Consider the following 24,871-nt stretch of genomic DNA (forward strand, 5'->3'; position numbering starts at 1 on the left):
ATAATGACAGAATAGAAGGGCAAATAAAACAGCAGAGACCAGAACAGTTTGTAACAAATACAGAGGCAATCACAACGTGATATGTAAACGTGTCAGACACGAGGAGTGTGGCATCATACATGTAATAGCAGGAAACATTAGCACACATTTGAAGTAAATACAAGAGTAAAATACACACACGAACATACAGCTAGAAGACAAAGCCATGAGGAAGATGCAGACCAGATGTCTTGGTTGTGTCTCTTAAAAAGCTTGCAAAGCGAGGTTTTCTAACAGGCTGGTTTGTGACATAGGAAATAAATGAACTAAATTGAAATTCCAGACAGATAGCTACAGCTGAGTGCAAGGTAATCAGAGCAAAAGATTAGTGACTGCCTGATGTTAAGTTCAAAACCAGCTTGTTTCATACAGTAGGCAAAAATAAACCCATGCGGAGTCACAATGGCACATCTCAGTAAGAATGGATATCACTCAGTAGGATTTGACATAGTGAAAGAAAGGAGCTGAGAAACAGGAGGAGTGTGAAGTAAATATGACTCAGCTACTGCCCCCTTTCTGAAACAAAAAAGTGATTCAACCTTACAAGAGCTTGAGAAAGTAACTCTAGCTGGATGGTCAAGGTCAAGAGAAACAGCTCAGGTACCTCCGAGCATAAAAGTCTACTGGAACTATAGAGATAAAATTGCTGCCTCTGATAGGATTTGTGCAAGAGAGACATCATGCCACAATAGCACACAGCGTGAAGTAGAATCCACAGTGCCCGTGGAGATGTGTTTATACTGAGATATTAGACATGGTGGGATGCTGTAGCTCCTCCGATGCTACCTGCTGACCCTGAAGCCAACATAGGGCGATGGCCAGCAGTCATGGCAACCACGATAATAGTCCTGTCACTGGCTTGCTGGCTCTTTAAGGAGAGTAGGGCTCAGCATGGCCTGTGACTGATCAGCTACCCCTCCACCCCAGACATTTGATCCTGATTGGATAGGGATCAAAAGGCCCTGTCCAGTTATCCATCCCAGCTGGGAAGCGGTCATGCAATGCCTACAAGGGGATTGAGAGAGCTCAGCTGGATGGCAGGGAGTTGTAGAAGGGTGGCTGGTTCCTCTGGGTAGGCCCTGGAGAAGGGACTCCCAAGCATGCCTGGGGAAAGACTAAGGAGGGCTGCATGAGGGAGGCTGGCTCCTGTGACGGGCTCTGGAAGAAGGGAAATTCCCCGAGTGGGGAGAAGCCCTGAGTCACTGCTCTGTAGGAGAATGGGGAAGAGCTGAGAGCTGAGCCAGGAGGAGAAGTAGACCCTTCTGTTTATGTTGCACATGGGGCTAGTGTCTACATTTGTTACCAGCGCCTCACCAGTGGTGAGGAGGGAGACCACTGCTGGGGGCGTGTGTGGCTGAGGCAGGGTGAGTAGTGCAGTGGCAAGTAGGGTGAGCAGATGTCCCGATTTTATAGGGACAGTCCTGATTTTTGGGTCTTTTTCTTATATAGGCTTCTATTACCCCCCACCCCCATCCCAATTTTTCACACTTGTTTGTCTGGTCACCCTAGTGGTAAGCCACATGTGGGTGCTGTGGAGGCTGACCCTGCCACAGGCCCCCCACAGCCGAAGTGAATTAGAACAGCCCTCAGGCTAGTATAACTTACACTGGGTGACCTGGATGGTGCCATTGTGACTAAATAGGGGTGCAAAGGCAGCGCAAAGCCACTTTTAGGCCCCCCACTTATCTGGATTTGCACTGTGCGCTCCTCAGCCATCGCTGATGACTGAGGCCAACGTATCCAAGTGGGAAATCTGCAGGAACACAGGAAGCAGAATTCAAAAGAACCACAACAATCCTGATGGCTCGGATCCGAGGTGGACGCAGGTCTACAGCAATTAAGTGGGGAAGATTTCCTCTGAATAGTGGCCAGCTGTTGCATTGATTTTTTGTTGATTGTTCATTTGATTCAACTTAAAAGTGGAGCTGTTGTTCAACACACCAAGCAGCAATGTCATGGCACTTCGCAGGGCTGCTTTGCATCAGTGGAGTGGCAGAAAACAGCCAGTGCTCATCCAGGTAGCGAGGGCAGTATGATCAAATCAAACATATCCTAAACTGCTTTAAACAACAGCTCTGCTGTGCTCTTTGTATTGGGAGGAGAGATTAAGATCTAGTTTAGAGCGCTATCTAGTTTAGAGAACAGGATGAATAAGAGAGGTATACAAAATAGTGAATGGTATAGATAGAGGTCCGTAAGGTGTTGTGATTCACCCTCTCTCATAATGCAAGAAGTAGAAGGTGGCCAATCCAAATGAAAGGAAACAGGCTGAAAACTGATAAAAAGAAATGGCTTTCATTCATAAAGTATAACTTAACCTGTGGGACTCAATGCCACAAGACGTTATTGAAGCGGACAGATTATTTATATTAGTAATAAGATTATTTACAGTTACACTAAAGAAATAAATGTAAGTGATGCTGTGTTGCCTCGTGGATAATGCATTGCACTAGGATTCAGGAGACCTGGGTTCTATTCCCAGCTCTGCTACTTGCCTGCTGTGTGACCTTGAGCAGATCACTTCATATCCCTGGGCCTCAGTTTCTCCATCTGTAATATGGGGCTAATTATACCTCCTTTGTAAATCTGCTGTAGAAAACCACAACATGTTGTTGTTTTATTAACTAAGATAAAAATAAGCTGAAATGATATCATAAGTCAATCTCTAGCGGCCTGATTTTAGGAAGAAACTTTATTATATGGGCATGGTAGCATGTAATTGTCCTCAGAAGCATTGGTACTGAACACTTTCAGAGTCAGGATACTGGACTACATGGACCATCGCTCTGATCAGGTTTTCCCTTGCACTGGATGGCGTGTACAAATAAAGAGGTGATCACTGCAGCCCTGCTTTCGCACAGTACAGAAACAGGTGGACGTTTGGGTTTACTTGGAATTTTTAACAGCTGGCCTCTCTTCACATAAGAGACCCTTGACTGGCCTGAAGAGAACACTGCACGAAGACTGAAGATCACACCTGACAACCTCATCCCTACCTGAAAAGCCATGGAGTTGGCCGCGGCCAGGAATATCCTCAAAGGCAGCTTGGCTTTGTAGGACCTGTGACTCCACAAACGATGTGCACCAGCTGTCACCCCCAGAGCCGTCATTAGGAAACACAAATATGCTGCAAGACAGAAGTATATATAAATAGTGCTTGTCAAGTGTCTGTTTTTATTCTTTTCCTTGGTTAAAAAAAAAATTCCTTCTGCTGTCTAATCAACCCTACAGGGAGATAGTGTCACCTAGTGGAGAGGGCACAGGACTGGGAGTCAGGACAACCTGCTGTGTGACCTGAGGCAAGTCATGTCACCTGTGTCTCTTCTCCCACTCTTTGTCCACAGAGACTGTAAGCTCTTCTGGTCAGGGACCATCCACACTGCCTAGCACAACAGGCCGACGACGTTGGTTGGGACCTCCAGATGCTACTGTAATTTAAATGGCATCTAAGAAAAGTGGATTAATCTGATGCATTCTATACTGCACTAGAGAAGCCATTAAGTTCCCTTCATTATGTTATGTCAGAAGGGAGGCAGCCACCTTTTTGATGAGCACCATCCTCCACACCCTGTCCAGGTCTTTTGTTGAGTCTAATTTATCAGCTAATTGAACAGGTGCCATTCAGACCTCTGAGTTCCCATTATAAAACCCACTATACTCAAAACTTTATAACCTGGCAATAAAAATTCACTTTCTGCTGAAGCTGGACATTCAAGGACTCTTAGCTTGCAGGCATTCCCCCCCCCCACACACACACACTTCAAAACTCTTCTATGTGCATTTTCCACTTCTGGCCTAGACAGCAACAAAGTGGTCAGTTTTAAAGTTTGATTTTTTTTTTTAAAGCATCTGAAGCAAAAATTAACTTCAATGCTTTTCCTTTTTTTTTTCCTGGGGTAGGGGATTTTTTATTTGCCTCTGGGCCCTGTCAAACTCTCTGTTTTCTTAGAATTTCCATTATGGAAGAGGCATATAACATTTCCCCTCACACCTTTGGCTATTTCGATTATAAGCTGTTTGGGCAGAGACTATCCACCTAGCACAATGGGGCCCTGATTTTTATTTTGGTCTCTAGAGGATACGGCCATACAAACAACAATAAAAGTAGGAATAAGGCAAGTGCTGAATAAAAATACATCCCTGCCCCTGCCAGTCCTGGAAGCAAGAGACCAGCTTGCACACTTAACCATTACCATACTGCCTTAAATCACCACAGTACTCTTCCTTTCTCCCTGAGGGATCAGGCATAAAGTAAGGCACATAAGTACGGTAGTCAGTGTTTACACACATACTTACCTGCTCAGCACCTAGCAGGCTTGAGCCAAAAACAGCTCAGGTGCTAGGAGTTATAGAAGAGCCCCAGCTCAGCATCTTTTCTTCCTTTTTATTTTTTGTTAATTGAACAAATGTTTCATGTTGATTTCCCTGCCGTTGTGAAGAGCAAGCGGCTGCTGTGTACCGTGTATACGCTAATGGACCACAGCAGCAGATTGGTTTTCCAGGTGACAAGGAATATACAACAAATTTTCATCTGAAATGCCTAATTTCAAAGAGTTAATTTAATTTCCAAAAGCACAGTTGTACTCAGTTGAAGTCACTTTTGAATAATTGCGTGCAGCGACTATTTCAGACTTCCGAACCAGGAGAGGGCCCTTTCTGATGTCAGTTTGATTCATTCACGCATTCGTCTCCTGATGCCATACGCTTTGATGATCTTATTATCCCCAGTATTTCTGAATTCGTTTGTAACAAACACTGCATAGACTGGGTTGTTTTGTTTTACAACAAAAGAGAAAAGGCTGTGAGAATAAGAATACAGCTGCACTGTTCATCTGCCGGGAGGAAGCTGGGGAAAAGGCTATTATATACAATCTATACAAATGGGACCAGTGTTCAAAAGCAAAATCCACTTAAACCTCCAAAATTCAAAACTACCCTACTCTCACAATCTAGGGCATGTCTGTCTTTCTTAAACAGGAGACACTTATTGCACAAAATAATTTCAAAGTGTAGACTCAAACAGGCTTCCACACAGTTCCAGTTCCAGCATTGTCTGTGTTGTTCAGCAAGGACCTCACCATGCTGGGAATACATACGTGTATAGTGATTATATATATACACACACACACACCTATTTCAGTCTCTGAATAATTTTATTCAAGCAAAAAGGAAACAGATTCCATCTGCAAGAGATGTTTTGTATTAAGAATTTTACTTTAAATTTTCCCTTTCAACAAAGAACGTTAGACGTCAGTATGTCATGCATTTCTTCTCACCTGGTGTAAACACATATTGCTGAGGTTTCCTGTCTATTTGTGTTTATATCATACCCAGCAGCAACCCCTGCAGTGTGCAAGGAAATGACCTGAAATATTGGTGAAATTGATTAACTGCAAAACACCTACAGTTCCAAACTGCAAAGGTTATGACACAACCTGAAAAAGATTGCAAAAGTATCTATTAACTCTATAATCACAGTGAGTGAAACTAGCATCAAAAGTTGTGACACTACTCAGGGCTCCGGGGTTGTAAGTCATCTTGTTGCCACCTGTCTCCAGTGCAAGGTGGATGTTAACTCCCTAACACAACCAGCCCGTCAGTCACTCAGGCGGTACCAGACCAACCTTTGTCCTGCAGGTTGAAAAATAGATGCATCCCGGCCCCTTCAAAGTGTCTCTTTGTGATGTCCAGTGTCTTCCCCCACCTATGACATACTGCATCCGTTTTTTGCCTTTATTCACAGACATGCCACTCCCTCACTGTCATATTATTCCTTTTCACATCCAAGGGGTTTCAACGTTTATAGCTTGTCTTTAATGGCTTTCCATTGACTTTTCTGGGTGGTTGGAATGGGGGACGATTGAGCAACATATTACATAATCGGCTAGCCAAGGAGGGTTAACAATTCCCTCCTGCTTGAATGGGCCATTACCAAGACATGATTCCCTGGTGACTCACTTTCACTCCAAGACCCTGAGGGTATGACTGTCAATACTGTTACATTCGTCCTTAAATATTACCCATACGCACATCTCAAAAATTATGAGTATCTATGACTCACAGGCTTTCAGTAGATCTTGATGCTACCCTTGATGGATAAATACCATGAAAGTGGGGTATTAGGTGGAGTGAGTTTGTCAGGTCTGAGATAGGAGTTGCTTGTTAAGAACTCTGAACCCTTTGCCAGTTGGCACTAATGGGCCTGTGTCATAAAGGTAAAATGCAATAAAAACTGAATTTGCCAAAATGCTTGCAGATTCTTGTGCTGATTTTCACCCAGGTAGCCCCATTGAAGTCAAAGGACCAGACAGACTTCAGAGGTATCCCACCAACAATGGATTTAGCCCAATTTATTTGCCCATTGTGAGTCACCATCATACTGAATTTGGCCCTAAATTAGTTCCATTTTCCATGTACTTAAACCAACATAAGAGAAAGCAAGCAGAGTTTTTGAGTGGAAGGGGAAAGTTGGCGGGGGGATTGGGGGTGTTGAACATCTGAGGGTACAGTGCGGGGAGTGTTGAGGACTGGACTATGATATTGAGACCATGGCACCCTAACTGGCTTTCAGACATCCTCTAATAGGGCCTAACCCAAAGTTGACTGGAAAACTCCCCAGAGATGGGCTTTGGATCAGGTTCGTGATGCGTCAAGCTCTCTCTGGGCAGCAACAGGCGATAATGCCGCAACTGTCTTCTAGACTACAGGGCAATCCCTGGTGTGCCCTCTCCCTCGTCTAGCCTGTGCTCGCTCTGTATGATTCATTGAGGACTGACACTTGTTCAGTGGCCTCTTACCAAGGTTTGGTGGGCGCTGTTGGCAGCACTGGTTTGGACCTCTAAGATGGGGCGGCAGCTGCTGTGGTGGCTCAGGGCTCTTTGGAGGCCCTGATTCCGCAAGGTTCTTAAGCATGTGCCTATCTTCAAAGGCATTAGCAGTTCCGTTGGCTTCAATGCTTAAACTAGGGGTCACCCAATGAAATTACTAGTCAGCAAATTTAAAACAATCAAAAGGAAGGATTTCTTCACACAATGCACAGTCAACCTATGGAACTCCTTGCCAGAGGATGTTGTGAAGACCAAGACTGTAACAGGGTTCAAAAAAATAACTAGATATGTTCATGGAGAATAGGTCCAGCCGTGGCTATTAGCCAGGATGGGCAGGAATGGTGTCTCTAGCCTCTGTTTGCCAGAAGCTAGGAATGGGCGACAGGGGGTAGAGCACTTGATTACCTGTTCTGTTCATTCTGACCTGGCATTGGCCACTGTCAGAAGACAGGATACTGAGCTAGATGGACCTTTGGTCTGATCCAGTATGGCCGTTCTTATGTTAAAATCAGGCACATGCTTAAGTATATCGCTGAATTCAGCCCGTCCTCTGATTCCTGCGAAGGGGATACAAATATTAATTGAAACTCCTACCATCCTTCCCACACATCATTGTAAAGAGAATAGCTGCAAAGTATCAGGTCAGGAAAGATGATGACGTGATGAAGAGTCCAGACTCTTTAATTCTCACTCTAGGGTCTTTGAAGCTGGCTCTCCAGCCTCGTTCTAATTCTTTGCACAAGACTTTTTTAAATGAAAGGACTGGGATGCCTATCAAATTAGAAAAGTTCATTCTGTTATTTATCATATATCAACCTGACAGAGCTTAGTATCCAAAAAAAGGAGAGCCTGGCACAAGTGTCTCTAAAAGGTGGCCTTCCAAATTGCCCCAAAATGCAAATTATGGGAACAAATGTGTAACGAACAGGACATATGGCATATCCAGTTTATATAATAAATAATAATATGTTGCGCAGGATCATGTGGTCCTTGTATCATTGTGAAAAGATATCGGTTAAGGGTTTTTGGACATGGGTGTTTGGTTCAGCCCTTTCTACAAGAGAGGCTAGTAATGACATTTGGATCTAGATCCAAATTCTGAAATAAGAGCCATGGCCCTCCACATATCAAGATCAGTTGACTTGGTGTTTTTGTTTGGGCCCAACCACTAGTATGTCATTAATGTGGGGGCAGAGGTATTGCTGAAAGCAGCAGCTACTGGGACCTCCATCTAACATAAAGAAGGGTTCCAACAATTGCGGAGGATCAGATCATTTCTGTATCCAAGGGCAACATCTTAATGCTGCTCAGTTGTACAAAATTAGAAGGAAAGATAACTGGCTTCAGAGGGAATAAATTCATTACACTAAGGGAGCATTGATTTTCCTTGTCAATTCACTATTTATTTCCCTTTCTGTCCTGGGCACTGGGGCAGGGGGAGGGAGGAGGAGGAGAGAGAGAGAGAGAGAGAGAAAAACAGAGAGACTAGGCCAGATTTTCAACTGACATGTATTGAAGTAGTTCCATTTAAATCAAGCGGTTTGCACCAGCTGGAAATCTGGCCCTTAGACTTTATTTGACACAGGGGTAAACATCAGCAGGGGCCCTGAAGAATGTATGTGATGCTGAAACGCCACCAGGAACATGAATTTTAAAGCTGAAAGAATGAGAACATAGTGCTTGTTTGTTGTTTTAATGTGGGAACGTGCTTGGGTACTGTCCATCCCTTTATAAGTGGCTTCCATTCGGATTGTCACCAAAATACTTTAAAAGCTATCGGCCTCATTCCTTTTCCAATTTACACCCAAGTGACTTAAGTAAGAGCCAATAGGTATAAATGAGAGAAAGATTTAGCCCTAACATTTTTCAGGAATTACTTTACCCATCACTGAAGTGCAATCACCTCTGGGGCAGAACATGGCATCTCTGTAGCAATGAATGACAGGAAGTGGCCAATGTAGTATCCAACAAACTCTAGGGGGCATTTTTAGGTAGTTTCACAGGCAGGGATTTAGCCAGGACCCCAGACTCTTTTAAGGTGTACCATGGGATCTTTAGTAGTCACAAATGGGCAGGACTTCACTTTGACAACTCAGATGACAGACAGATTAAAGAAAAAAAAAAAGTGCATTAAGGGCATGATCCGGACAGGTGCTCAGAGCCCATATCTCCCAGGGACAGCTATGGTGGTTGAAGGCCGACAACACCTGTGACAATGCGGTTCTGGCGGAACCCAACTGAGAGTGCCAACTCAGGACAAATTGCTNTTGCAACAATGATCTATATGGTCCCAGTTTATGTCAATAACGTCACAACACCTCTCAAAGTTGCTCAGCACCTTCCAGGAACAGGCTGTGACAGAGTCCAGTCCTGGGCCAGCTAAACCAGTTGGAGATTTCCTATTGGCTTGACTGGGACCGGGATTTGTCCCTACACAAAGTAGCCCAGGGAAAAGCAGCCTTTTTCTTCTTTCTCCCTTTTCAAGCTCCACAAGGAGCTCTCCAGTGTGTAACCCCCCAACCTCCCATCCCCAGCGACTAGAACAGCTGACGAGAACTGAAGGGTGAGATGGAGGAACTATCTGTACTGGGGATACAGGTAGCGATATAGGTGTAGTAGCTATGATGGAGCAAATCCAGTCTTACACCTATATAGCGCATCTACCCTGTGGGATTTGCAGTGGGGCAGCTACACCAGCATAAATATTCCACCCATAAGCCTGAGAGCTGAAATAGCCCAGCAAAAAGTCCCCAACAGCTCTGGGACCAGAGCAAAGCAAATCTTTTCAATCAAATGTATTTCACAGTGAGATTAGACGTGACACTTGTGGGAAATCAGGTCCTTGCAAATTTCACTTCACCACAGCCATCTCCTGATTTATAAATAGCTAATAAGTCATCGCAGATCTACAGTGATAAGACTCTAATCCCCAGCTTTCCTCTGCAGAATAAATTACAAACTCAATTTCAACTCTTTAATTTTAAATGAACTACCTAAAATAATCAGAGTGGCTATAGTAATTACATGAGGAGATAGCAGCCATTTATATTCCTTGCTCATTTTCAGAGCGCGACTATCCTGACATATAAAAGGATTACATTTAGAGCAAACCTCTCCTACTAGCAATTCCCCTATATTCCAGAAGCTCCCTTCTGGATTTGTAATTGACAAGATCACATAAGCAGCAGCTAACAGTAAAGTCATATATTTGAGTAAGTAGGGCCGGCGCAACCCATTAGGTGACCTAGGGCATTACAATTTGGGGGGCAGCAACCGCGGCGGTATTTCGGCGGCGGGACCTTCCGCCGCCTCTGTGGGGGGCGGCATTTCGGGGCGGGACCTTCCGCCACCTAGGGCGGCAGAAAAGCTGGCGGCGCTCCTGTGAGTAAGGAAAAGAGCTGGCCACTCCCCAAAACACCTGGAATCAAATGATCACCAAAACATTAATGCTGCAATCATTTTATTTTAATGCATCTGTTAGTGCCTGGCACAAGGTTTAGCTCAGAATGCTGGCAATGAGCTAACTAAAATAATCATAGTTGCAAGGTGGCCTTTCATGTTTATTTAACTGAGCTAACTTCCGAAATGTCCTGATTTACAAAGCAAAGCAAAATATTTTTATATATAACCCACAAGAATGTGCAAAGTGGAGAGAGTGAGCGAGCACAGCCGGATTTACTGATACTAGGTTAAACTGGCATTTTGAGTTTAATCTAATATGAGAAAATCCAGTGGTGCGCTCTCTCGCTCTCTCTGCGCTTCACACATTATCGCAGGTCATCCCCAGCATTGGAGATTCTGGAATCAGAGCACGGACGACAATTTTAGAGACGGTGCATAAAACACGAGAGCCCAGCTGGGCTGGCTCTTCCATAGCTGGACTGGCACTGCAGTGCTTGGAGCAGTAAAACACAGTAGGTGATTGCAGTGGAGGGGGGCAGCTTGTCACCAAATGAAGATGATGGGGAACAGGCAATAGCAAGCGGCCATAAACACGCTTTGGGCCATCCTCTCTCCTGCCTCTGGGAAAAAACCCCATGTACAGAAGGGAGGATTTATTTTAAAAAGATGCACAACTCCCAGGCACAGCCCTTTCCAACACACTGTGCTAATTGGGAGGGAGGGCCAGGAGTGGCACTGAATAAGCTGGGAGCGTTGCCTGTGAAACGAGCAGAGGTCAATGATCCCAGAGGTTTGCAGAGGACAAGCCAATGAATCTTGGGCCACCACTACTCCAGGCTCTGCTGCCAGGGCCAGCCTGCACTAGGCAGCCTCCCTACTTACCATGCATGTGTAACACTGACAGACCCTGGGATCAAACCTGGGACCTTCCGAGCTTAATGCATGAGCCTCTACCACATGAGCTAAAAGCCAGCTGGCTGTTAGCTAAGGGTGTAGAGCAGATTCATTCATTCATTCTCTCTCTCTCTTCCCCTCCCTATCTCCCTCCCTCCCCCGCACCCCCCAGATGGGACAGAACACCACACCTAGGTGGTGTGTGGGTTACACATGCACATCCCTCTCATGGTAAATGTGGAGAAAGCTGGGCTGGGGGGAGTGGAGTAACATCCCTGAAATCAGCAGTCACTTATGATGCGTATTGCACTGTAAATTATGCTGCCATATGAGAGGAACATATGCACTGGGAGCTAGATTCTTCCGCACAGCTCAGCGTCCCCAGTCGGGCCCGGCCAGAGGTTCGAAAAGCACTCCGCTCCCTTTAGACACCTAAATAAGTGGCTTGGCACGTTGGATGCTGAGCACTTGGAAATCCGGGCCTGTGTGGCTCTTCCATCATTCTTCATCCCGTCTGGCAGGCAGAGGGCAGGGACAGAGGTGGCTATGTAGAGGATGGAGAGGAGCTGGTGCTGTGAAGCTGCCTTTCCCCTCCAAAGGACCCCACCACCAACCCCATTTGTGTGGCACTTCTGTGCTTCCCCTCCACACTGAGCCCTTCACCCCAAACCACTTCATTCATCTACCTCCAACAAGACATTTCCTCTATCCGCCAGCATTCCAAGACCCCTCTCCTTCTCTCACATGCACTCTGCAGCACACTGCCCTTCTCGCCAGCTGGAGAAGGAAAGGAAGCAAAGAATATAAAGCCTTTCCTAAGATGAAGATACGGTCAACATGAAGTTCGTGAAGCACTCCAAGGCATCAACACCACCACTTACTCCATGGGTGTGGGAGGTGATGAAACCTTCCCTTTTTGCAATCAACAGCAGCTGCAGTCTCAAAGCCTCATATGAAAATCAGTGTTTTAAATTTGCCTTACATCCAGCCTGCTTTCTACTAGTGCTATGCAGATGACATCCTCATCCTGATCAACAAAAATGAGGACTGCGGAATTAACATACAGATTTGCAGAGATCGCCAGTACTGCAGAGAATGGGGATGGGGGTGGGGGAATAAAGAAACAAAGATCCAAAGCTCCCCTTCTGGAACACCTAAGTTTCTCTGCAACTACTTGAGACGGGCAGTGCTTCAGATGAATGAACGTCAGTGAGCGCTCCATATCCCACCGTGTCCTCCTGGCTCTCCTCTCATGCACAGTCCATGTGGAATATCTGCTATGGTAAGAGTTTGTTTTAAAGAGGTGACAGGCAGATTTGTTATAATTACCACTATCCGAGGACAACATCCAAGTCATGGCACCAAACAGATCCAGCCCTGGGGGATGAACCTGCCTCGGCATTTTGTTCCCTGTGTGTCACTGAGCTTCGGTCGGGCTTCATCTCTGTGTTTGAGCTCACTTTGGTGTTGCCAGGGTCATTTCTCACTTCAGAAGTGTTGGGCTGAGGTACCGGGGAGACTACTGAGCTACTTGGATTAAGGTAACTACTGCTCTCCTGGAGACTTGATCCCACTCATGATTTCATCCCTCTCTGGGGGGGGGGGCGGGGGGGCAGAGTTACAGCAGGCCTGAATTATACCATCGCAAGGGGGGGAATTTGTAACTAACAGCCACATTTTCTAGAGCAGCCACTGGTTTTGCATGCCCGGTGCGAAAACAAATGGTGTCAAGTTTTCAGAAGAATTGAAGACACGCCACTCCCACCAACTTCCTCAGCATCTCTGATGATCGGCTAAGGTGTTTAAATATGAATAGCTAGTACTCCAGTAAAAGAAACAATGAATTCACACTGCTGTGACTCTTTTCACTAATTTGGCTCCTGAACCACTGAGGTCTGAGTATCACTGATCTAAAGCAAGCTTAGGTGTTTATCTCCTAATGAAAGTCAATGGGAGTGAGGTGCCTGAGTACTTTTGAAAAATCCCACCAGGGGCCCATCTGCATCTTTAGGCATCTAAATACCTTTGTTCATCTGGCCTTTAGTCTCTCTGTGCCTCAGTGCCCCATTTGTAAATGGGGATAACAGCACTGCCCTGCCTCTCAGGGGTGTTGTGAGGTTAACGCATTAGAGATAGTGAGGTCCTCAGATACGATAGCGGTGGGTGCTATGCAGACTTACTCAAGGAGTTGGAGTTTGCCTGAAAAAGTAAAGTTAAAGAAGGGCCTTTAGATTTGAGCCACGCTCGGGAGAACGAATGGAGATTACATGGCTGGTTTTTCAAGGCGGGACGAACAGGCAATGCCCCATGTTGTATGCAGCTGAACATGGAGTCTAACAGGGCTCCCAGGATCTTCTCACTAGTCACAGGACTGATGCGGAGGGGAAGCTGACAACGGAGCATGATGAAGAGCAAAAGTCGAGGTGTGAGAGCGCCGGGAAGCCAAGGCCTTGATGTCTCAGACCTGGCCTAATCCATAGCACAGCAGCCAAAAACGGAGCTTTGAAGCCATCTGACAATAGGTTGTCTTGTCTCTTGCCAAGATTCAAGTCTACACACAAAGGATTTAAAAGGATGTGGGTGGAGGGGAGAAGAGACACAGGGAAAAGAGGTCTGAAAAGAAATCAGAGGAGAGAGTAGGAAACATTCATATGCCTTGATCAGTGAGCAAAGGGCCTTGTTTTGTTCTGCACAGGAGGCAATGGCACATGTAGGCAGACTGAAGAACAGCTTTGCCCGGGGGGGAGAGATACCTGTGTGTGGGGATGAGGGGGATGAAACAGTCTCCTTTTAGTGCAGTGAAATGAAACACTGAGCCAGGCAGCTAACAGTGTAATGTTATTAAGGCCAGGGGAAGAGGAGAAAGATTCCCAACGCCATTTCCCGAGAGCTGGCGATAGCTCAGAGGAGCGCTCACTTTGATCATGGATTCAAAGCTGCAGGCTGCATCTGGTTCACTAAGTCTTTGGCATGGCATCAGGCCTTAGGCTCTGGCATGGAGGGAAAGTGTGTTACCGTGGCTGTGAACGCAGCTTAACAGTCACCCCAGCCTGAAAACCGTGTCCAACTGCAGCAGGTTTCTCTTCTGCCTCCACATGGAAACCCAGCCAGCCATCCAAAAGGAAGCCTCTTCCTAACCTCAGCTCAGTTAGTAGTTGGCTTGTGCACTGAAGCATAAGAGTTTATATTCGTTCTATGGAACTATAAATGTATTCATTATTAGTCATATAAACATCCAAGCCTAAAAAAAAAAAAAAGTGAGCTCTTTGAACCCAATGACATGCAAGTTCCACAGGTTTATAACGCAGCTTGGGTGGGGGGAGGGATTGTTCTACTCTACTGTGTCACAGGATAGCTATTTTTGATAGAAGGCCTTCATAATAAAGCTTAGATTACCTTACTGGGTGGAAGGGTTAAAACATCATTTGCAGTAGGGGCTCAGTTTCCCATTCATGCTGCATATGGGGGAAAAGAGCCCTTACTTAGCCCTTCACACAGAAACAGGCTGCTGTTTCTGTGTAAACACCCGAGTGCTTTGTGCCATGTTTGGTGGTTCTCCAGAGCAGTAGTTTGCTTGGGTTTGTGTAATGCTGATAGACCCTGGTGGGCGGGATCGAACCTGGAGCCTCGGGAGTTTAGTGCATGAGCCTGTACTGCATGAGCTAAAAGCCAACTAACTGGCTGTTTAATGAGTCTGCTCTATAGCCTTCTCTCTCGCTCTGTCTGTCTGTCTCTCTCTCTCGCTAGGTGATCTCGGTGCCACTAGATGGGACAGACACCAGGAGGTATGTGGGTTACATCTGCAGGCCTGTGCAGGCTCTGGGATTATACAGGCCTGATCTAGGCCAACGAGATTAAGATGGCTCGTTTGACCTTGGATATTCATACTGTTATGTGTTGGGTTAAACCCCATTGGTAGTGTAACCCTCGCCCTTCATTTAAGATAGTTGTAAGACACCACTAAACTCCTCTATGGAACCAGGTAGCTAAAACAATGGGGGCCTCCAACCAAAACACAGGCACCATCCAAAACAAAGGCACACGTGAGGCTGTTCAGGAATGTGAGCTGTATGGGTGAAGGGGCTTTGCTGGGTATTGTTTTGGTGTACGCCTGCATCAGAGAGGAGACCAAGACCATGACCACAGATGCTGAGAGAAAAGCAACTGAAAACAAAGGACACAACCTGGGCAAGCCCTGGCAGCATGGCCCTGAGGAAATCCTAGAGGAAGAGCTTTTGAGGCAGAGAGCTGACTGAAAGAGGCTTGGAGCTCTGAGCAAAGATACGATTTCCTCTTTGATTCCTGCTGCTTTGTTCAGGAAACCAGGATTTAGTATGTCCTAAATAAACAGGATTGTGCCAAAGAAATACTCAATTCCATCACCAATTTCTTTTTCTGCCTGCCTGGAACAACTCACAAGACCCCAAATTTCTGCCTAACTGCTTTGGTCAAAAGCAGGATTAATATATTTAAAGTGGAAGGGGCAGGTGACAATTCCAGGCTGCTCTTGCTTTACCCCAATGCCCTTTTGCTGCTAGCAGAACACTGTCTTTAGGGGGGGGCTCTTCTTCAATTATTTTAACAAAGTTATGGCCTCCGGACACCCTTTACGTAATCTGGTACCTGTCCACATTAGCCCTGCCCTCTGCAAAGCTTCATAGCAGTAGCACAGCTCTGGCTCTCCATATCCCTGCTGCAGGTCACCAGCCACAGAGTTTATCTGCCATAGCATGCACATGAGGCTCTACAGCACCTGCTCTTCACTCCTGTCAGGCAGTCGCATGGTGTTTGTGCTGCTCCATTTATGTGTGCAAGGAAAGGCTGCAGACCCACTGACTTAGTGCAGGGCCTAGTTAGCTCTCCAGCCCTCAGCAGCAGGGCAATAGAGCAGTATTGCTATTGTAGGCAGTGCCGTAAGGCCATGGCTCACTCTTACTAGACTCTTCCTTTTCCTCCCTCTCCACATTTTTCATCTTTCATTTTCCTGACCCCTCATTGATCCCTGAGTGATGGAACTACCACATCGCTCCTTGCCAGGGAGGCTTGGGAGAGGGGTTGTGATACAACCCCAAAGGACCCATTATGGGGTTGGCTACCAGGGGATCTCTCAGCAGTTGCTGTGGCTGCAGGCAGCACGAGCCTTCCGTGCTCATAGAACTAGAAGGGACCTCGAGAGATCATCTAGTCCAGTCCCCTGCACTCATGGCAGGACTAATTATCTAGACCATCCCTGAGAGGTGTTTGCTTCTTGTCCTATCCTCAGAGGTTAAGAACAACAATTTTTCTCCCTCCTCCTTGTAACAACTGTTTATGTACTTGAAAACTGTTATCGTGTCCCCTCTCAGTCTTCTCTTCTCCAGACTAAACAAACCCAATTTTTTCAATCTTCCCTCATAGGTCATGTTTTCTAGACCTTTAATCATTTTTGTTGCTCTTCTCTGGACTTTCTCCAATTTGTCAACATCTTTCCTGAAATGTGGCACCCAGAACTGGACATAATACTCCAGCTGAGGCCTAATCAGCATGGAAGAATTACTTCTCGTGTCTTGCTTACAATACTCCTGCTAATACATCCCAAAATGATGTTCACTTTTTTTGCAACAGCGTTACACTGTTGACTCATATTTAGCTTGTGATCCACTATGACCCCCAGATCCCTTTCCGCAGTACTCTTTCCTAGACAGTCTCTTCCCATTCTGTATGTGTGCAACTGATTGTTCCTTCCTAAGTGGAGTACTTTGCATTGGTCCTTACTGAATTTCATCCTATTTACTTCAGACCATTTCTCCAGTTTGCCCAGATCATTTTGAATTTTAATCCAATCCTCCAAAGCACTTGCAACCCCTCCCAGAGTGGTATCGTTCAAACTTTAAAAGTGTACTCTCTCTGCCATTATCTAAATTATTGATGAAGATATTGAACAGAACCGGACCCAGAACTGATCCCTGCGGGACCCAACTCTTTTGCCCTTCCAGCATGATTGCGAACCACTGATAACTACTCTCTGGGAATGATTTTCCAACCAGTTACGCACCCACCTTATAGTAGCTCCATCTAGGTTGCATTTCCCTAGTTTGTTTGAGAAAGTCATGCGAGACAGTATCAAAAGCCTTACTAAAGTCAAGATATACCACATCTACTGCTTTCTCCCTATCCACAAGGCTTGTTACCCTGTCAAAGAAAGCTATCAGGTTGGTTTGACACAATTTGTTCTTGACAAATCCAAGCTGACTGTTACTTATCATCTCATTATCTTCTAGCTGTTTTCAAATTGATTTCTTAATTATTTGCTCCATTATCTTTCATCATCATCTATCAGTCAGTCAGTCTTCGTCGCGATCATGGCATGTACCTGTTGTCTCCATTTATTGTTGAATATGTACAGGCCACTTTGAGCGCAGCTTAGCCAGGGGAAACAGTAGCCGGTTTGTTGTGCTTTCATTGTGGTGAAGCAGTTCAGGGGCCATCTGCCTGTGATTGGCTGAAATATGCTACCATGCCTTTGAAATGCAATTAGAAGGAGCACTTTTATGCTGAGAGGCGAGACTGCAGGCTCTGTGCAAACAGCTCTTTGCTCTGGAGTGTTTAAACACTGATCTAGTGCTGCCTTTGTTTGGTTTTCTTTCAGTCTAGATTTTCAGAGGGGAAAAACGACTGAATATAAGCTACTAGGACTGCGGTTTCAATTGGAGTCCTCGGGCCCTCTATTTATTTTATTTCCTCTCTTTTTTTGAGGAATCGCGACAGCTCTTTCCACTTAGACAGGGATGTCGGGCTAGGTCCACACATAGTTTTAGGTACCTAACTGCCAGTTTAGATACCTACATACAAAATGTAGATCCTCAAAACCCCTGCCAAGTTGCCACCTAACACTAAATTCTCCAGGCTCCTAAATTTCCACCAGTAAAGTCCCCTAGGTGCCTACATTTCTGCTAGTGGGCGTGTGCAGAGCTGCCTGTGCCCTCAGCCGCTCTGCACCTCACACCTAAACCCCGGTGGGATTCTCAAACTAGGCACCCCCACCTAATTCACCCGCAGGGCCCGATCCAGTAGGCGTGCTCCAAGCATGCCTAACCCACACAAAGGACAACCCCTTGCACCCCAGTGGTTACAGCACCTGAGATGCAGGAAACTCAAGCAACACTCTGCCTAAGCAGGTACCCAAACCCAGGTCTCTCACCTGAGTGCCCTAACCACTGGGCTATAGGGGGAGTCTCTCTCCAATTCTCCCATTGAAGCTGTTCCACTTTATATAAGCTACTTAAACATTCCTTGGAGCAGGGACTGGAACCTGGGTTTCCCCCAGGAGTGCAAGTGCGCGAACCACTGGGCTACGGAGTAAATCTCACCTCGCTCTCTAGCCCAAGGTCGGTGACTAAGCCCTGTGAGGGGCAGGGCCTAAGCATTTCCTACTGGCTAGTTTAGGCAGATCCCTGCTCTGCATGCTGGCATCTGAGTTAGGCTCCTAACTCACCCAATGCATTGTACAGGAACCTGAGTGCCTCAAGTTGGAGCTGTGGATTCCACCGGCACCTAAGCCGATCAGGCACTGCAATGCTGAGCCTACGTTCTCTTTGTGGATTTAGCCCTTTGTCTTTCTACGGCACTGTTTTAAAGCTACTATAGTATAGAGACTTGACGCTAATGGAAGAAATTGGTGCTAGATTACTGCAGCGGGGCTTTGGGCTACAGTCCTGCCATTTCATCCTTGCGGACGGCGCCTTATACCCACATGGAGTCAGTGCACAAGTACGGTGACAAATTGCAGGATTTTGAACCAACTGCAGGATCACATAAGGTTGATGTAGATGGCTTCCGAACCAAAAGTCCAGTTATCATGGGATGGGAGGAAGCGCCAGATCATGAACCTGCGCCAGCCCCTGTCAGCCGGGGCAGCCTCCTACCTGCAGCCAAGCTCCTAGAGAGAATCCAGGGAGCAACAGTGGAGGGTGGGAAGAGGTGCAAGCAACAGGGGTGGAGCCTTGGGGAAGAGGCGGGGCAGGGGCAGGGCTCTGGAGGGAGGAAGAGGTGGGGCAGCGGGAGGGGTCTGGGAGGGGGGTCCCGTTACCAGCAATTAGAAAGGCGGCAACACTAGGATCACAGCCTTACTTTGTAGAGTGTATTGTATACAAAATGCCTTTATATGGTAGCAGAGGGAGAGGCTTCCTTAAGAGGCGTACCAAGAGAGGAGATCTGAAGACTGGGGAGCTGCTGAGATGGAGAGATGTAAGTCAGCTGTTACACATGGCAGAAGCTGAGAGAACATTCTTACACCAAACAGTAGTGACACTGTAAAGGGCAAAGAGGAGACCAGTGGTACACAAGAAAAGGGAAGTGGGAGAGGATGAGAGAGAGTTTAATTTCCAGGATCTTTCCTAATATGCAAACCAGAAGCCAGTGACTTGCCAGGCTCTGAGTTATGTTGTGCAGGTGTGCAGATGCTATTTATGGGAATATTCCACAATCAATAGACAAAGTGTTTTTGTTTTAACATCTTTGTTAACGATCTAGAACAAAATTAAATGACATATGAATTATAAACTACAGAAGATGCTAAATTTGGAGGTGTTTTGAACAGCAGGGAGGACAGAGAAATGCAAAGGGACTTGGGCAGGATAGCAACATAGATAACAAAGAGTAAAATGAGATTCATTCTGAAAACAAAAAGCAAGGTAATGCATCAGGGGAAAACAACCCCAGACAGGAAAAGAAACCTGGGAAGCAGAAGCCTGGAAGAAGGCTGAGGGATGATCGTTGGCAGCAACTAAAATATTCTGAGCTTGCAATGGGATATGGCAACAAAGAACATCCATGCAATTTTGAGCTGCAGACATAGGGCTACCATGTCACAGACCTAGAGAAGCAGCATAAACCATATCAGGCGAGTCCTTTAAAAATGGAGTGGATTGGAGGTGAACAGCCTAAAACCTTAGGGCCATATATTTCAGGGGGCTGAGCGCCCATGATCAAGGCCCGATTTTCAAGTGAACTCAGTACATTGGGCGTGGGGCTCTTAGAATCATAGATTCATAGAACTGGAAGGGACCTCGAGAGGTCATCTAGTCCAGTCTCCTGCACTCAAGGCAGGACTAAGTAATCTGGCGTTGTGTCCACTGGGTTGGGTGCCAAGCATTTGGGAAAACCTGGGGTGAAATCCAGGTTCCACTGAAGTCCAGAGCAAAATTCCTACTGACTCCAGTGGGCCCAAGATTTTACCCCGGCCCTTAAGTAGTTGCCTGAATGGAAGCGGAGCTCTTTTGAAACAAATCTAGCCTCTTTTGTGGGTACTGATCTCCTAAACTTCTGACCCTAGGCTCTTCTGAAAATCTGTCCCTACCTTGTCCAGTTAATAGGCATTTACTATTGGCTAAACCTAAACATTAAATAATGAATGTAATGAACATTACACATCAGTTGGGATCATTACCTAGTTCTAAAATAAGCTGGATAAAAATGTTAGTGCTTTCACAATTCTACCCTACGCCAAAGTGGACGAGTATCAACCCTGCTGGCTCCTGAAACAGATGAAATACCTGAACATCCTTCTTAACAGAGGATTACAAAACACTGTAACAGATAACATCTATCCACGCACTGCCAAGAATCAAACATAACCTAGTTACATGGAGGAAACTGCAATTCTCTCTCCGAGGGGCAAAACACAAGTTATAAAAATAGGAGTTGTGAGACAACTCAATTATGCATTCACAATGTTGCCATTGATAATCTGTAAAACATGCTTTAAAATAATGAGTAATGTCACGTGATCATTCCTGTGGGATGGTAAGAAGCCAAGGCTGCATTAACTATACATCAATCGCCTGCAAGCTTCCTCTCCTGCTGAAAGATACGAGCTTGCAGATGCTACGATAGGAAGATATGGCATATCAGTACAGGAAAACAGCATCAGAACCGGCTCACCCACTCCCATGACTCTCTTTGATAATGTTTTAACAGCTGGATAATAACCCTACTGTTGCAGTACTACAAAGGGAGTAGATAATATTTTCAAAGTACCTAAGCCACAAGAGGCACCAGTCCCATTTTCAGCACTGACTTTGGCATTCAGCATTTCAACTCCTTAGTCCCAAGGAGTTGCACCGTGTGCTTGGAATTCAAAAGGGATTACAGCACAGTCCCATTTTCAAAAGTGACTTAGGCACTTCTGAAAGTATTACCTGAAAGGAACAACTATCTTTTAGGCCCTGATTCAGTGAAGCACTTAAGCATATGCTTAGCTTTAAGCACATAAGATAAAGACAAATTACTTTAAACCCTAGCTAGCCAGAGATTACATTATATTATTTATTATGGAAAAATGAAATAAACACACTTTAATCAAATGGGAAGAAAGACAAGTCTACCAAAACCAAATAAAGGCTTGTTAAAGAACTAGTGACCCTCCCTTCCTAACGCTGCACACAATTAGCATCCAAAGCAGCAAAAAGTAGCAGAAAACAAATCAGTGCAGAGGCTAAGGATTAATTACTGAAGGCATTCACAGTAGCAAGGCAGACATTAGCTTTTCTGAATATGATAGTTATTTATAGGAGTAACTGAGCTGCGTAATTTTAAAATGCCAAGCACACAGTTCAGCTCTTAGGAAAAAATGACGTTTCTTGACGCAAATCCAATTAAGTGAATCTTTAAAGCACCGAAATGGACTCTACAGTATAAAGGGTAGGGAGGTGGGAGAATTCACTATGATCTCTCCTTTCGAGGTCACTGGTTTATGGAGCGTGAGCTACCTGTGTCCAAAGGAAAGTGTACTCAGGTGGCCGAGAATACTTTTAACACTGGAATTCACAGCACTGACATACATTTCATGCACAGGCACGTAACAAATCTTTTGGAACATGCAGTATCATGAAATTGGACAGGAGTACAGCATGTCTGATGCACAGAGAGAAACTCACAGACATAAACCATCGCTATACGGCATTAAGCTTGTGGCTAAAGCTAGGAGATGCAACAGTAAGGCTCCAGCCCTCATCCCTTTGAGTCCTGTTACAACACAGGCAGTACATTGTGGGAAGGGCCTCAGATCAAAACAGACCTGAAGCAGGCTTGGAGCTTTTGCACTAAAACCTCTGGCTTTGATCAGCGGGTAGGAATTTCTTTTTTTGATCAAAACTGCTTAAAATAAAATAAAAAATAAAGAGAGAGAACAATTCCTCACAAATGAGCTTGCCTTAGGAGCCATTGACAGTCTCTTGTTTCAATCATTACAATAGGCTTTAAAAACAAACCAAGGACCAGGCCATACGCATGGGGGAGATTTAAAACCACACAGTAGGGACAGAGGAGCTGTTATGCCATCATAGAAGTCCAGTGGCTGCTGCACTCACCACTCTGGTTTGAAATAGCCCAAACCTACTGACCTGGAGGGTATGCTGCAAACCACGGGCTTATGGGACCTGGGCCACAATGAAGGTTGGTCAAGGTGGTTTTTTTTTTCCATTGATGAGTGTTCTTAAGGCGTAATTGTGATGGGGGAGGGGTGGATTGGTGAGCTGGATTTGCTTCTGTTTAAAATACAATCCATGTAAACACACTCCCATTCCCCCTTACCCTAAGGGGAGAGGCAGTGAATAATTTCGCCTGCCACCCTTTGTCTGTCTTATCTATTTAGCCTGTCATTTCTCTGGGGGCAGAAACTGTCTTTTACTATGGTGCTAATGGTGCCAATCACCACCATGACAGGTTTCAGAGTAGCAGCCGTGTTAGTCTGTATCCGCAAAAAGAACAGGAGTGCTTGTGGCACCTTAGAGACTAACAAATTTATTAGAGCATAAGCTTTCGTGGACTACAGCCCACTTCTTCGGATGCATAAATCACCACCATGTTCATTGACTTCTCCCCATCCCCAAGCCTTCACCTGCTTTTGTGCCTCTTTACATCCCCACCCTTCAACAAGCTCCATGCAGGCAGAGCCCCGCGGGCAGCTTTGCCATTCACTCCAGCGGGAGCAGGATCCGGCCCATTATTTACGTGCATTTCCCACACATACTAGAGGGAGGGGGCATACTCCTTACAAATCAATGTCAATTGTAAGGTGCCTGCTGCAGAGGCCCTTCTCAAGGGCAGACGTGAGGATAAACATCGGTTCATTAGCTTGCTGCTGCAGACTGCAACACAGAATGCAGTTCTGTTACTGGGAATGAGAAATGTACAGTGCCACCTACCACTGTCATCTGACCCAGTATATTACACCGCTCCATCCCTACGAGTCTCTCTCACGCACCCCCGCGCACACCCCTCTACGCCATATAAAACTTTTTAGCTTTGAGAACCGGATTCTCCTTTACATTAGTGCCCCTTGCACTGCTCTTGCAGCATCAAGGGGTAGTTAAAGTGGCTGTCAATGAAATCCTGATGCCCAGCTTCCCACTGAAGCACCGTTCACGTTCTCCCCTCCCCATGCAGCTCATGACTGGACAGCAAGTTCAAAACACGGCAATGCATTCAGAGGACAGTGCTGTCTGTGGTCGGGGCATAGGCACAGAAGTGAGGGCATCTGGGTTTACTCTCATCTTTGCCACTGAATCTGTGTGACCTTGGTCAAGTTACTCAACTTCACTGTCTCTGTTTCCCCATCTGTAAAATGGAGGTAGTAATGTTATATACACACCTACCTCGCATTGGAGTTGCAAGGGTTAATTAATTAATGCTTCTGAAGTGCTTTGAGATCCTCCAGTTAAAAATAAAGACTCCAAGGAGTATTTAATGCACAGTTTGAATGCTTAGGTGGCGGTTCCTCAAACAGGATACAAATACCTGCTTGTGTGGCGTGTTGTGCACCATTCAACACTAGGGGGCGCTACAGCACAGGTGCACAGTGTTAGTTTTAATTCCTGCTGGACAACTTTAGATGAATGAAAGTGGTGACTAGCAACACCTAATGTCTATACGGCATCATTCATCCCAAATAATAATAATACTACTACCTAGTTCTTTCAGAGCACCTTTCCTCCATAGATCTCAAAGCACTTTATACAAGAGGTCGGTATCATTATTTCCACTTCACAGAGGGGGAAACTGAGGTGCAAAGTGATTTGCCCAAGGTCACCCAGCATGGCAGTGGCAAAGCTGTGACTAGAACCCAGGTCTCCTGAGTCCCAGCCTAGTGCTCTATCCATCAGGCAACACTGCCTAAAAGGATCTCAACACGCTGAAAAGCCTGGGTGAGATTTTGTGCAGTACCGCTTTCAAGGCCCAGTACAAAACTGGCAGCCTGAGCACATACCTGCCAAGTTTTGTGCCACTCCATGGGACTTTTCAGACCAATTATTTGTAAATATGAAAAATATCCCACGAAATAATCTGGACATTTGCACATAATTTGTATGTGGCCATAAACTTAAAGGTCAATGCTCTCTGCCCCCAAACAGTTGCGGGGTCAGGGCACAGAGCTGCCCCAAACCTGACAGCTGTAGCAAGTGGCTAGGGAGTGGGAGGGCACTGTCAGGGGAGCTGGGTTTGTGAGGGGTGTCTGGGCAAAGGAGGAGTGTAGTTGGGGGGGTTGCTGGATGGAGCAGGTGTGTGGAGGTGGCTGGGGGGAGCTAGGTTTGTGGGGGTGTACAGGATGTGTGGAGGGGAGGTGATTAAGCAAGCTCAGTGGCTGAGGGAAGCAACGAATAGCTCGTGTGGGGAGGACAGGGGTGAGGCTGGGCAGTACCTAGAGTTGGTAGTAGGTAGCTTGGTGGAGA

The 24,871-nt window shown here is 45.9% G+C and overlaps 1 protein-coding gene across 1 annotated transcript in view; it reads right to left on the reverse strand.

The window, feature by feature from the left end:
* The window catches only part of SCD5 (stearoyl-CoA desaturase 5), a 69,324-nt gene that overhangs the window by 20,497 nt on the left and 23,956 nt on the right, over positions 1-24,871 (reverse strand). The window contains exon 2 of the mRNA XM_034772446.1: positions 3,036-3,166. Coding sequence (XP_034628337.1) covers positions 3,036-3,166 — 131 coding nt within the window. The remainder of the gene's footprint in view (positions 1-3,035; positions 3,167-24,871) is intronic.

This window comes from Trachemys scripta, chromosome 5 (genome assembly GCF_013100865.1).
Source record: "Trachemys scripta elegans isolate TJP31775 chromosome 5, CAS_Tse_1.0, whole genome shotgun sequence".
Lineage (NCBI taxonomy): Eukaryota > Metazoa > Chordata > Testudines > Emydidae > Trachemys > Trachemys scripta.